The sequence below is a fragment of the Schistosoma mansoni genome, chromosome W, assembly GCF_000237925.1.
Source record: "Schistosoma mansoni strain Puerto Rico chromosome W, complete genome".
Lineage (NCBI taxonomy): Eukaryota > Metazoa > Platyhelminthes > Trematoda > Strigeidida > Schistosomatidae > Schistosoma > Schistosoma mansoni.
Genome location: NC_031502.1, coordinates 19619706 through 19634903, shown reverse-complemented (window position 1 = coordinate 19634903; position 15198 = coordinate 19619706). Strand labels below are relative to the sequence as shown.

At 41.9% G+C, this 15198-nt stretch overlaps 1 protein-coding gene across 2 annotated transcripts; it reads left to right on the top strand.

Moving 5' to 3' along the window:
- Nucleotides 1–1637: 1637 nt before the first annotated feature.
- Smp_128400.1 (hypothetical protein) lies at nucleotides 1638–14306 on the top strand (the record flags this gene model as incomplete). 2 transcript variants are annotated; one of them, XM_018788899.1, is made up of 4 exons in its annotated part: nucleotides 1638–1697; nucleotides 4636–4704; nucleotides 5052–5725; nucleotides 14210–14306. In XM_018788899.1, coding segments are annotated over 4 exons (828 nt in total), but the record flags the coding sequence as incomplete, so codon positions are not given. The 2 variants fall into 2 exon arrangements, with proteins under 2 accessions (XP_018654395.1, XP_018654396.1); XM_018788900.1 differs by lacking the exon at nucleotides 14210–14306 and adding an exon at nucleotides 7449–7608.
- Nucleotides 14307–15198: the final 892 nt, after the last annotated feature.

Here is a 15198-nt window from a genome sequence, read left to right as displayed (position 1 = left end):
CCGGGTATCAAGATATCATGGGTTGACATAAACTAACTAGGAGAAAGGAAAGAGAATGGTGGCAGATTTGCAAATTTATGCGCACTCAACAAAATGGTTAAAGGCGGCACAATATTCCCACACAAACACACAAAGCTACCTGGGTCACACCGGATCACTGTACAGAGAATCAGATCGATCATATTTGCATCAACAAAATATTCGGAAGGTCAATAAAAGACGTGAGAACCAGGAGAAGAGCTGACATAGCTTCAGATCACTACCTGGTTGTGACCAAGATGAAGCTGAAGGTGAAGAAACACTGGAAAACTGGGGAAACAGCATTACAAAGGTTCAATACAACCTTCCTTTGAGATACTAACTAACTCAACCAATTCAAGACAACTCTTAAAAACAGGTTCCAAGCTCTACAGGATCTACTGAAAGTAGAAACTACGATGGAGGACAGCTGGAAAGGGATCAAAGAAGCACTAACTTCAACGTGTCAGGAGGTTCTGGATTGCAAGAAGCATCATCATCCTCCACGAGGGTTAACAGGAGTACGAATGAATGCATCGACAAAAATTTTTTGGAACAGAAGTCAGTCAGCTACAACGTAGGACCAGGCACATATATGCATCGGTCCAAGTTGCCATACCTCGTTAGCACAACAAGATCAACACCGGATTCATAGTAGTTAATTTAGTGTTGGGAGTAGTATATAAATTATAGGTTGTATATAAGGATATAGTATAGGAAGGGAGATATGAAGCAATTTTAGTCTCAAGGTTTAAGGGAAGATAAAGAGTGTATACACCTACGCCATCGTGATCGATTCTGAGCCATGTCACCTAGAGTCTCCAACCATTGGTTACAATAGTCACGCGGACCCCAACCAGGTAGTCTGCATCTGCCAACATGGCTCAGACTAGAAGTTAGTGACTTCAAACACTGATACCATGTTTTGGTTTGGCCGCCCCTAACTCTCTTCCAACCGTCCCCAATACTAGTCATCATAGCGCGTCGTGGTAATCGGTGTTCAGGCATACGTAACACATGGCCCAACCATCTCAGTCGATGAAGATTCATCACCTCATCAACTGATTTACCATCGTTCCCTAATACCCTGCGTCTAACCTCACTATTACTTACCTGGTTATCCCAGCAGATGCGAGCAATATTTCTAAGGCATCTGTGGTCAAATACTAGTAATCTACGAGTATCTTCTACTCTTAATGGCCATGTTTCACAGCCGTAAAGTAGAACAGAGCGAACTGATGCGCAGTATACTCGTCCCTTAATTGATAGACGGATATCTCGTCTTCGCCATAGGTGACGTAAGTTGGCAAAAGCCAAACGAGCTTTTTGAATCCGTGCTGAGATTTCTTCAGACACCAACCCATTAGGGCTGATCAGACTTCCAAGATAAGTGAAGTTGTCGACGCGTTCGACTACTTCACTCCCTATCCTTAGTTCGGGTGTTGACGCAGGCCAGTCCTGGAGTAACAATTTACATTTGGATGGGGAGAAACGCATCCAAACATCCTGGAATTATTAATCAGTTTTAACGGAAGACTCTGCATTTTGCCAGCGTCTTCACCAAACAGGACTATGTCATCTGCGTATTCTAAGTCGCTTAGTGGTCCCCCTGGTAGGAGATCAATTCCTGTAGATTCAGTCGAAGAGAGTGTTATTTGCAGCAACAGGTCTATAATGAAGTTAAACAAAAATGGGGATAGTGGACAGTCTTGACGGACACCACTTGAGGTTGTAAAATCATATGACAGTTCGCCATAAGCTCTTACTCGACTAATAGTGTTCGAGTAAAGAGCCTTCAAAAGGTTTATGTACTTCTCAGGTACACCTTTCAATGACAGACACTGCCACAGAACCTCTCGCTCTACAGAGTCAAATGCTGCTTTCAAGTCAAGAAAAACTATCATTGTCGGACGCCGATAAGCGTGTCTGTGCTCTAAAACTTGACGAATGGTGAATATGTGGTCGATACAGCCACGACCAGGTCTGAAGCCAGCCTGATTTTCTCGTGTTTGCAGTTCACGAGTCTTAGTTAGGCGCCCGATAATTATTGAGGCTAGTATTTTAGATGCTATGTTAGTCAGACTAATCCCTCTATGGTTATCGCAGGATGATTTTGACCCCTTTTTATATATTGGGACAATCAGTGATTGTGACCAGTCGGATGGGATTACATCCGTCTCCCAGATTTTAGCCAGAATATTAGTCAACCTAATCGCTAAAATTGGACCACCATATTTAAAGACCTCTGGAGCCAATCCATCAGGACCAGCTGCTTTTCCTCGTTTCAGATTACCTATAGCCTTTTGAACTTCAAGTAGGGTCGGGGGGCCTACCTCAATGTTCCATTCAGGTTTTCTAGGAATAGTGGGTAGTTGTACAGTAGCTGAAGGCCAGCTAAACTGCTCCTTAAAGTGTTCCGCCCATCGTTCTAAACGTTTAGGTTGAGAGCAGATAAGGGTTCCGTCTTTTTCCGAGATTGTCTCACTTACACTTGACTTCTTAATTCCGGTTTCTTTTATTAGTTTGAATAGTTGCCTGGTGTTGCCTACAGCCACTGCCTTTTCCATCTCTTTTGCTTTCGTTGCCCACCACTGCTCACGATCGTTCCTTAGACTTTTAGTTAACCTAGATCTAATTTGTTTACGCTCTTCGTCGTGTTCAGAGCCTGATGGGATGAGTTTACGCGAATCCATCAGTGAAATAGACTTAGAGGAAATCCACTGGTTTTTTGGAGCCCTATGGTTTAAATGACTAATAGATGTTACTGCTGTTTCCACAGCTGTTCGTATGTCTTTCCAAGCAGCATCTGGGTCAGTCTCGTTTACAGAACTGCCTAGATGTGAACTCAGTTGTTTCTGGAATTCGCATTTGGCTTTCTCGTCCTCCAGTTCAATCCTAATGGGTCTTCTTAGTGTACTTTTCCTGCGTCCATTGAGGCGCAGACAAATGCGCGCTCGTATTAAAGCGTGATCAGAGTCTAAACAAGTATTCCAATACGAGCGACAATCTTCTATTGAGCCTCTCCAACGATGACTGATGACAATATGGTCTATTTGAGTCCATCGTTGGTTTGGTGCAGGTGGTCGCCATGTTAGACGATGTCTCTCCTTATGTTTAAAATTAGTGCTTGCTAAAAATAAACGATTATCTGAGCATAGTTGCAACAGACGATCACCATTATCTGTTCGCTGAGCCGGAATACTAAAACACCCACCTAAATGTCTTTCTGTTTGATTTAAGCTGCCTAATCGGGCATTAAAGTCACCCGCTACGACTACTATGTCTGAGCGCTTAGCTTTCTGAAGAAGCTCAGAGAGTTTTCTGTAAAAGTCATCTTTTACTTCATCCGCGCTGCAGTCAGTGGGAGCGTAGGCAGAAACGACGAAAAGGCAACGACGTATGTCCCTATCGTTCCGAGTTCTTACGGAGCCATTTAGCCAGACAGCACACAGGCGACTGTTAACGGGGATCCATTCTAGTAGTGCCTGTTCTGCCCTTGTACTTAGTACTATGCCTACACCTGCAAGTCCGCGAGAACTAGCCAACGGGTCGCCAGATACACGGAGGGTGTATTTCGTCGGCTGTCCATTTTGGCGAGGTGAGGTCAAGTGAATGACCACACTGGGATCCTGTATGCGTGTTTCGGAGACACAGCATACATCAATGGTACGAGATTCTAGAGTTTTAGCTAAGGAGGCCTGTTGACCGATTTGGCATAGGGTACGTACGTTGAAGGCTCCAATGTGTAGTTTGGAGCGAGGTTTTTGTTGACCTGGGACAGCGTTTCGCGCACTAGAATCGTTGGCCATGGTGACACTGAGGGAGGAAACCGAGAGAGGAAGTTTAGTGTTGAAAGTCAAGGTAGAAGGAATAGTAGGAAGTGAAGAAGGAGATTGATTATGAATACAGTGGTCTTGAGTGTTGTTAGAGGTATGAGGGCAGTTATCACTTCCCGGTTGCCCACACCGTGGAAGGATTCTTCTAGAGGTACCTGAAAAGGAAATTGGTTTAGAAGTGGTCTTAATGACCTGAGAGCGTGACCGCAGTGCCCAAGGGACAACTGCTTGAGGTCGGTCACACACGACCTTTTTGTGGGTAGTTTTTGTGTTAGCTCCGTTCTTCAAAAAAACCTTGCCGCCGGAGACGGATATCCGTGGGATAAGGCGAGGTGTGCATTTTTAGGGTCGACCATTTCTAACCCCACCCCTCCTTGTGGGAAGGCAGCATCGCTGTCATGCTGGTTGTCTGAAGGAAACACCTTACTGCTGTCACACCTCTGTACAGTCAGCAGTACGACCTCGCCTTCGGACCTTGGGTTTGCTGCTTTTAGTCTCACCGCTCTTCAACCGACCTGTCTGGCATGGTAGGACCTCGAGGAACGATTGTTCCAGCCAGTATAGCTCGATTGCTTCATCATGATAGGCAAGCCCGACCAACACGTCAAGGTAGCAGCAACGATCGGGTTGGAATAGAAGATACTACTTTAGAGAAATATTTGTGCTGCAATTGATTAAAATAGCATTTTGATTTACTTACTACACGTTTTACTCTTTTTAGATTAGGTTTAGACTTTTGAAGGTATTTATGAATGCAACTTTTTTATTTGTCTTATTTCAGTCCCCAGCATTTAGTACTGGAAAAGTTACCAAAGGAGATGAAGTGATTGAAGTAAATGAACAAATAGTTGTAAGTATGTAATATGTATGTTCTGTTACGGTGTACTATGTTGAAAATTTGTACGTATCATTACCAAAAAAGCTAATTTTTCTACTCATTGGGATATCACAAATATCTTATTTATATTGAAAATTGTCCATATCTGCAGTTACTATGTGCACTATATTACCCACTATAATACGCTGAGTTACAAACATCTATAAACTATTTGAGAAAATTACTACTCATTTGCTTACCGATATTTTGTGTGACTTAATTTCCGTTTTCTCGTGATGTTTTCAGCTTTAACTAAAAGTCTCCCCCCTCAAACTTTCATAGTAATCGAACGTTTACTGTTTATCTCTGTTTTTTGTCAGATTGGTTGGCTTCACTATCGCGTCGCTGATTTAATGCGGCATTCTTCACAGCACATTAGTTTGAGATTGCGAAAGCGACCCTCTCATTCCAACGATTTTATTGGTTTTCCTGGGGCCGGGCGGCGTCATCGCCTAATAGTCAACCAGATACCACCTGCTGGGAGCCTATCTCAGACGCGAGGTGCGTATATATTTACAAGAAATCCAAAACGTCGTCTGCCTCTTACTGGTCCACTTTCTGCAGAACCTTTGGCTGTTACTCAAGAAACCACCTCTGATCAAACATCTGTTTCCTCACCTACATCAACATCTCCACCTGAATCCCAATCAATAGTTAGTGTATCTGGGTTGCTATCCTCTTCTCCGACATCTTCCTTATCTGTGCATCAGGGTACATCAATAAAAGTGAATGATGATCCTTTCAATCTAGAAAATCGTGCTCATATATCTTTTAGATCGAATTCCAGCAATGAATCCATAATTTACAGTAATTCGAGGCTTATTGCTAGTACACCAAATACTCCATTAATGACTTTACGATCAATGGACTCGGTGTGTTCTCATTCTTCATTATCGTTTCCATCTCATCTTCCACCTGCACATCCTGGTACTGCAACGTTTGACAACGGAATAAACGATACGAGTGTGATCTCATCTAATATAACATACTCAAAGTAAGTGACTATTGAGATGACACACATAAAGATTGCCGAGTAATTAATTTCAATACTTTTGGTTATTCCCAACCAAATTCTGTTGATCAAGTCAGTGGTAGTATCCTAACTGACCCATGTGAACCGGCATCACGATGAACTTGATGTTGAATTGCTGTAGACAACTGGCAGAAAGTCGTGGGATTAGGTTCTATGTTTAACACTCACCAGCAAATGTATCCGCAACTGAGAAAACGCTTGTCCTTTCAGAAATTCAGATGTTAACCACTCAGAAAGCTTACTAATAGGTTATTCATATCTAAAAAGACTTGTAAAATTATGATAGGCACACACCGGTCACTAAAAGGAAACCAGTACCACCTCTTTTCCATCTTACTGACCCGATTGCATCAATAAAATTTAGAACTTAGCATCTGCTAGCTGTTTCCAACTACTTAACATAATTAAATTTGTTCGCAGTTTATAGATATTACTTCAAGAGCTCAAAAGTAGGTATGACTAATCCGGTCTCCATTTCTCACATTCTTTACAGACATTTATTAGTTTATAAGATGTCGTAAAACAGTGGTATGCTACAAACTACTGTACCATTGGGTAGATTAAATGAAACGCCGATACAGATATTTACCATATAGTAATATTCAAGTTTTGCTCGTAACAGTGACCCTAGTTACTCCTTTTCTCATAATAAGTTAGATGATTAATAGATGTCACATTATAAATAATGTATTTTTATCTTATACTGCAACCCTAGATCAATAAGAGTATCGCTACTGAAAGTAATACTTGTTTTCGAATCGTCTTACGTCCGTTTGATTCATTGTCAATCGTCATTTACCTCATGTGCAAATTCACTTACATTACTTTAAAAAAGAGCTTCATATACTGGATTTAATGTGGAATTTTTCGTGTTTTCGTTTTTTACAGTATGCCTATTTTCCTGATACATACTTTTTGTTGCTTTCGTAGTTGAATGCTCTGCAAATGCGTTCGACCACGCAGAATTTTCATTAAGTTCTATATTCTTGTGACCCTATTACGAGCATATTCATATTTCTCTTGATGTAGCATTAACGATTGACTACGATTTGTCAGACTCACTTTCATGATGATCGCATATCTCGTGTGGATAACCTTTCGTATGATTTCATTTTCAGTTCATTTTTTTATTGAACTTTTGGTTGTTTAGATGATAAAAGTGTTTGGGTACGACTAGAACAAATTAATAGCACAGAAGAAAGCTACTGTAGATAAGCATTCAAGATAGTTATTCACTAGGAAAAACAATGTTTACAAATTTATTAATAAGTTCCATACAACGTTAATTTGAAATTTCTCTGAAGTATGGTCTGGTTCTTAACATCAAGTGCTATCCGTTCTGAAACCCAGAAACATTAATTATTTTTGGGGAGTGAAAAGATTATAGTTTATTACCATATTATTTGAAACTACGTTTTGTAATTTATTTAACTCGGTTGATATTTTTTAAAGAACATAAAAATATAAAGATATAAAGAACATAATAATAACCTACTAAGGAATATAACTAGTGATGAGAATTATGTACTGTTATAGTATGGATGCAAAAATATTTATTTTCAGACAACCTTTGTATTTCAATTAATTATTCTATTCATCTGGGATACTCTGAACTAACTTTTTAGTGCTATTATTTTCATGCTAACGGTCTACTAAATCATATTTTTCCCTGCATTGTGCATAGAAAATACAAGTCTGTCAATACTTCTCATCATATTCGCTCAACTTCTTGTTCTTCAAACAAATCTATTTTTCCTCGTTTTTCCCTAACACATCGACGTACAGCTTCTGGTGACCCAAAACTGATGAATAGTATATCTAATGGCAACGGGGAAGGTTAGTGAGCAGTGCGGTGGTGTCATAGTGTTTTATATTGGAGTGAATATTTTTAATTTTGATAGAAGCGACACGAGTACATATTTTAATCGTAATATCTGGTTTATCAGGTTTCCACATTCATTCTCGTGAACTATAAAATTTCAAATTATTCGTTTTCAGTATTTTACTAACTGCTTGGTGTCAAAAGTTTTGTTGTTTCAGTAGTTTAAAAGATGTCTATACCATTATTACTAAACGACTGTAGATCCAATGTTACACATTCATATTTTACTTTCTAAATTGAGCATTTTACTTGCAACAAAATCAAGATTTCATTCGAGTGAATATCTGTACTGGTAATCTTGTAAGCTTGATTTTTCCTTGCTAATTAGACATTCAGTACAAGCAAGAGTTGTTCTTTTTAATTTGTATGCCTAAGTAAAACTCTAAAACAAACAATAGTTGATTATATCTCCTTAAATAATCTGTTCTGATCCAAAGTACTCCCAAAATATATTGTCTTGGTAGATAGGCTAAAAATGCACTAATTCTTTTGGACTATTCGAGTGAAAATCTGACAATGTATACCTTTAAGCTTTGTGCAAAGTAAGTGAAAGTTCAGTTTATTTATTTATTTAAACACATAAATATTAGTACAAAGGGGTACCAGATACATATGCGCCACACAAAGCTCATTTGATTTGTGTGAGGGCTGTGATACTGCCCGGGTGCCCAAATCAAATCAGGTGGTTTTCTTAGGGAGCCACACCCCGAGCCTTTGAACTAAAGATCTGGTCCACAAGACAGTGGGGCATCGTGAGAAGATGCAGTCCCATGGTAGCGGGTGGCTAGCAATTGGTTCATGCGCCATTTGTTCCATCAGGATACTGGGGCCCATGTGCACCATTGGTTTGAAATCAGGGTTTTCCGACTCTCCTAGGTGGACTCACCATGTCCATCGGCTAGGTTAGAGTGCCGGACATTCGCTTTTCGTCCTCTCACTTTCGTAAACAACACCCCCACCACGAGAAGGCACTGAGTAGGACTTCCCTGGCAGAGGCCGTATACTCGTGGCCGTGTGAGAGCATTTCAAGAGAGAGTGCGAGCCCTCCCCACTCGGCCGTACCAGGGCATGTGGGGGCGAGTACATGATGCGCATATCGATTTATCATCATCAGGTTGAGAAATAGTAATTACGAAAAATGCTAAGTTTGGTCAAAACATAGTGTGGTAGAAGTCTACGAGATCATTGAGTGATAGTTTTCTAAATCTGAAGTTTATACCTGCGATGGAGATTGATTAGTATGACTAGAAAATCGGTCTAGTCTTCCAGATCTGGCAACTATTTTTCTTATTTAAAATTATAATAACCTTGTTATTACATATATTTTCTTCCTCTCGGTCATTACTTTGCTATCACCTAGTTTGTTTCATAATGTCGATTTTGTTATTTTGTATTCCATGATTGGAAGCAATCACAAAATCCTACGTGAAAGTTTTGTCCAGACCGATACTTAAAGCGCTAATGTACTCAGATATTTGAAACTTCATCGTCCAGTGCAGCAATTAAAGAAATTACCAATCATCTGCGAGTCCCCTGGTATGATTGAGAGTAGGGAGAGTCCACTCAAAGCACTTTCATACGCTCATGTGTTTGTAGTCACTATTAGGAAAGTTCTCATTCCCTCCATTCTGGGAGGATGTTTTTTACGGAAGTGACAAGTCGAAAAGCAAACATCCAGTTATTATATTGAGTCGGCGGATACAGAGAATCCACTTAAAGGAGTTGCGAAACCTTGATTCCAAAACAAAGGTGCACATAAGCTCCAGGATCCTGAGTGGTCGTATAATGTATAAACTTATTTTGATCACTGGCTACCATGGGACGGCGTGTACTACCGTTTTGAGTTTCACAGGAAATTTTACAACCCCCTTCATTAGACCAGGCGCTAAGACCTAATATTCATAGCAAGTGGCTTTAACTCCTAACTTGGTAGGCCAAGTCAAAATTCAAAACGCTAAGGTGGAGTCCCAGGCCAACAAACAGGAAATGGTTACCACCTGCTGTAATTCCGGTCAAACAACCGATTATTCTTAGCAAGTACACACATTAAACCTGAGGAAATATTATCTAAACTGATGATCCCTAACATCAGAAGGTGGATACAAACAGAGCATACCGTCACCAGCCATCATTGAAGAGACTCGGTGAAAGACCGCTTCTCTTACTGGAGTACATGGTTGGACTCCGAACACACGATGCCAAAACTCTTCATTACTAATACGGTGTTGGCATCGGATGTCAGAAATCCTTTGAAGACAACGATGATCAAACACAGAGTCGTCTAACATCCTCAACTCGGAGAGACCAGGTTTCACAAGCATAGAGCGAAACTGCTCTCACCGACGCGTTGTAGATCCGAACTTCTACAGCCAGATTAACATCACGAAGACGCCAAAGGTGGCCCAGATTGGCATAAGCCGCTCTGGCTTTAACTATACGTGAATTGATCTCCTCACTCACACCACCACCAGCACTTATGCAGCTATCTAGATACACAAACTTATCGACTAATTCAATCTGCTCACCACCCAGGGTGAGTACAGAATTAGAGTCCTGTCAGTCTTGCAGAAGTACTTTGCACTTCGAAGGTGCAAAGCACTACCGTACCTATGGACACTGATTAAGTGTGGATTGCATGGCGTGGGCATTATCGCACAGCAAGACAATATCATCCCCATACTCAAGGTCGAGAAGTCGTTCTCCAGACAGCAGATCCACACCGCCATTACTTACATCCATCAGAGCTGTTTCCAGGATGTCGTCGATGGCAAAGTTGAAGAGGAATGGTGAGATTGGGCAACCCTGCCTAACCCCACTGCTCGAATGAAACAAGGGAGAAAGGTGGTTGTATGCCCTCACTCTGCCTGAGGTGTTTGTACATAGGGCCTTTAAGATGTTAATAAACTTCTCAGGCACACCCTTCTTCAATAGACAATCCCAGAGAACAGTCCTGTCCAACGAATCGAAGGCAGCCCTGATATCAAGAAACACTGCGATTGTTATCCTATCATAAGTATAACGGTGTTCTAACGTTTTGGAGGAGGGTGAAGATATGATCAGTACATCCTCGACCAGAACGAAAACCAGCCTGCTCCTCGCGAGTCAATCGTTCTTGGGTTTTAAAGAACCTACGAAGAATGATAGAAGCCAATAGTTTGGATGCAATCGGAAGTAGACTTATCCCCCGATAGTTATTACAGGAACAACGTGAACCCTTTTTAAAAATAGGGACGACTATCGACTCATTCCATGATGTTGGAACACTTTCTTGCTCCCAAACCTTTGCAAACAACACAGTCAATTCCTTAGCCAGAAAGTCGCCACCATCTTTAAAAAGAGCCGGAGGTAAGTCATCTGGGCCAGGTGATTTGTAACGTTTCAAGAGTTGGAGTTCCTTGCGGACTTCCGCCTCGTTTGGTGGAACAGTCGTCACCGGCCATGGGGGGCAGGGCAAACTGGTTGATGTTGCCGGAGCAGCAGGCCAGTTGAACTGCCCTTCGAAAAATTCCGCCCATCGTCCAAAACGTCGAGATATGTTAGTGATTGGCATCCCGTCATCCTCGTAGATTGTTTCACTCACACCAGACTTCTTGCTGCCAGTGGCTCGGATGAGTTGGAAGAGCTTCCGGCAGTTACCAGATGCAGCTGCTGCTTCCATCTCATTAGCACGCTCCGACCACCAGGCTTCCCGGTCCTTACGCAAGCTTTGCCCAATTTCATTAGGTAACAGCCTTCGTTTGTGGTCATACTCACGGTCACCCGGAGTAGACCGACGGGCTTCGATCAGTTGTAAGGAGTCAGAAGAAACCCAGTGCTTGTAAGCGGGACGTTTCGCGAAGTCGCAAGCGGCTTTACTCGCCATTTTCATGGCGTCATGAAGATGCAACCAATGCTCATCTATACTTTTCGGTGGGATGGTAGCTAGCCTAGAAGCTAACTCTGTTCGATACTTACTTGCAACAGAAGTTGCAGCCAGTTTACTAACATCGATCCGTTGATGGCGGTCAATCCTTCGGCCACTGAAAAGTAAGGTGAGATTGGCGCAGACCAGGGCATGATCAGACTCCAGATAGGTACTCCAAAAGGAGCGGCAGTCTTGTACACAACTGCTCCAGCGGTAGCTGATCGCGATGTGATCAATCTGAGTCCAGGCTTGGGATGCAGAGGGAGGACGCCAGGTGGCACACCGGCGATGACTGTGCCGGAAGTTAGTGCTAGCCAGAAACAGGTTGTGGTCTGTGCACAGTTGCAGTAGACGGTCTCCTTTATTTGTCCTGTGACCAACAAGTCCCCATCGGCCACCTAGACGACTCTCTTCTGTGCCTAGATGCCCGACCTGTGCATTCAAGTCTCCAGCTAGTACTACATTATCTGTCGAACGCGCTTTCTGGAGAAGAACAGTTAACTGATGGTAAAACTCATCCTTGATTGCATCCGGGCTGCAATCTGTCGGGGCATAGGCGGAGATGACGAAAAGACACCGTTTCTCACGCCGGTTTCTTCTCACTTTGATGGAACTTTCTAATCTAACAGCACATAACCGACTGTTAATGGGGATCCAATCGATTAGTGCTGCCTCAGCTCTAGCGCTTAGTGCGACACCAACGCCAGCAAGACCAGACGAAGATGCCACAGGGTCCCCGGATAAGCGCATGTGAAACAAGCTTTTCAAAGCGACAGATGGAGAGCGGATTTGTAGTACTTCACTAGAGTCTTGAATACGGGTCTCGGATAGACAACAAACGTCAACATTAAGACCTTCCAAAGACATAGCCAGCTCTATCTGTTGTCTGATCTGCATTAGTGTGCGAACGTTGAAGGAAGCCAGCTTGAACGGCGTACGTGGTTTCAGAAAGACTGCTTCAGTATTCATAATCGGTGGAAGCATTCACTTTCAACCAAACAGCGACTAGAAATCGTTTAGATGGAACAGAGTTTCCACCAAGAGCGAGCTGCTGCATAAGTTGAAGAGTAAGGTTACACAAATTGGGGATAAAAGGGGGTGAATTAGCGATATGGTGAATAATAATAATCACCATAATAATAATAGTAATAATGCAAATTGTTTTGTTTCTAGTATGAGCGAGAATATGATTGTCAGTTGAATGTTTCATTTCATTTATTTGTGTGTGGGCTGTGATACTGCCCTGGTGCCCAAACCGAAGCAGGTGGTTTTCTTAGGGGGCCACACCCCGAGCCTTTGACCTAGAGGTCTAACCCACAAGGCAGTGGAGCATCGTGAGAAGATGCAGTCCCATGGTAGCCGGTGACCAATAACTGGTTCATACGCCATTCGTTCCTTCAGGATATAGGAGCCCATGTGCACCATTGGTTTGAAATCAGGGTTTTCCGACTCTCCTAGGTGGACTCACCATGTCCATCGGCCAGGTTAGAGTGCCGGACATTCGCTTTTCGTCCTCTCACTTTCGTAAACAACACCCCCACCACGAGAAGGCACTGAGTAGGACTTCCCTGGCAGAGGCCGTATACTCGTGGCCGTGTGAGAGCATTTCAAGAGAGAGTGCGAGCCCTCCCCACTCGGCCGTACCAGGGCATTTGGGGGCCAGCCCCTTCTAGCAAATGTCGAGAGCTATTTCAACTCATCCGAGCCATTGGCAGCAAGAAGTGTAGTGTGGGTTAATCAAATATCAGTTAACAACATTCAACGACGTCTTGCATAGTGGGGAGTTTACCGAGAAAAAGTCCAGATAGTCTGTTGCCCCACCATCGTCAATCCCTCCATCTTGTCTTCCATGGTCGATTACAACTGATACAACTAGGAGAAAATGTTCAAGAAACTCCGACTACTGTAGTCCCACAGACCACATAAGCACCTTCAGATAGCGTGAAGACATACAAAACCAACACTTGATTGTCCTGTTCCAGACGCTTGGTTAGACAGGGTTGCCCAATCTCGTCGTTCTTCTCCACTTCTCCCATTGATGGTGCTCTGGAAACAACTGTGATGAAAGTAAATGGTAGTGGTGTGGATGTTACCTGGTGAAAAGCATTTTGGTATTGAGTATGCGGATTATATATTCAAGCTATGCAAAACTCACATAATCAGTTGTCAGGGTCGCTAAGTATGTGGTACCCGTTTCACCTTCGAAATGAGAAGTACTTTTGCAAAACTGACTGGAGCGTGTCACAACACTCACTCTTGGTGAGCGGTTAAAAGTTTGTTTATCTGGATAGTTGTGTGATTTTCGGTGAGATGAGTGATGGAATCAATTCACATATAGCGAGAACCAATGTGGCTTCTGCCAATCTCGGACATCTTGATGTTAGTCTAGTTGTACAAGGTCGGGTTTGTAACACGCCAGCGAGAACAGTTCTGCTCTGTGTGTACTTCGAAAAGCGGAACATATTTTGTTAGTTAAACAATAAGTTTTTAGGCTTCTACAACGTAATCAAAAATAATAAATTGCTCTTCAACTGGGAGCTGCTGGGTAGTCGCCTCTATACCTGTCAATTCAGAAACGTTTGGTCCATAATTTTTTAAAATTCAAACTCAAATCAATAATGATGATGTTTTTTATGCATATCTTTCTTAATCTTCACAGATACGTCATCTCAGAAAAAACTTAGTCCTTCTTCTTCGCTTCGTCACTGTAGTAGCTCATCTCCTAAGTTTCATGCTCTGGACAAACGCTATAGAAACGTAAGTTTTACAAGTGATTTCCTTGACAAGACTCACTTTACGTACTCTACAGAAATAGAGATATACTATATTGAACTGAAAGCAATATAGGATTGTTTCACTTATCATAAGCTTTCGGTTAACTCATTAATTACTGTTATACGACCTACTATCTCCAATTTGCTGTCAGTCTATCAATTACAACTTGCCTTATTAAATGCCACTCATGGCTCGTTCCTGTATAGTTATTATTTTTCATTTTGTAATGTGATTGCGGCCCGGTATGGTTGTATATAAGCTACGTCTGTTTGAAATATAAATACAATAGAAGCTGGTTGCTGAATTCTTCAGGCTCAGGGGAGGATGTAAAGAAAAGTCTGCGGACAGCGGGCCCATGGGAACTCAGTTGTTTCAGGTCAAAGTCAGCGGTGCTGGTCGGGCATGTAATTAGTGAAGTTAGAGAAGCTAAGTTATAGATGTCGTAAACGCATAATTAAAATTTTGTTTAATGAATTTAGCACATGGTACTGGTCATTGTTTCAAGATACAACCATAACATTACATCATTATATTTCCCTAAATATCTCACTCAATATCATATTGTGTGTGTCTTATTTTTGCAGCTTCATCGTTCTAGTCTTGATGATTTCATGCTTTTTTTAAAAAATGGATTGGGATCAAGAAAACCAAGTGAGTTCTACTTATCCTTGTTTTGCTAATATCCCAATCCTTTTCTGCTTCTAAATTAATAAATCCTATCATGCGTAATAAACTAATACGTGAAATACTTACACGAACAGTTTAATATTGTTTCTTTTTAAAGTCATAGTTGTCATAATCGTTTTTCAGCGGGTAGCTTACTAATTACAATCTCATTGCTGTTTATCGGTATCCAGGAGACTGAAAGTTTTC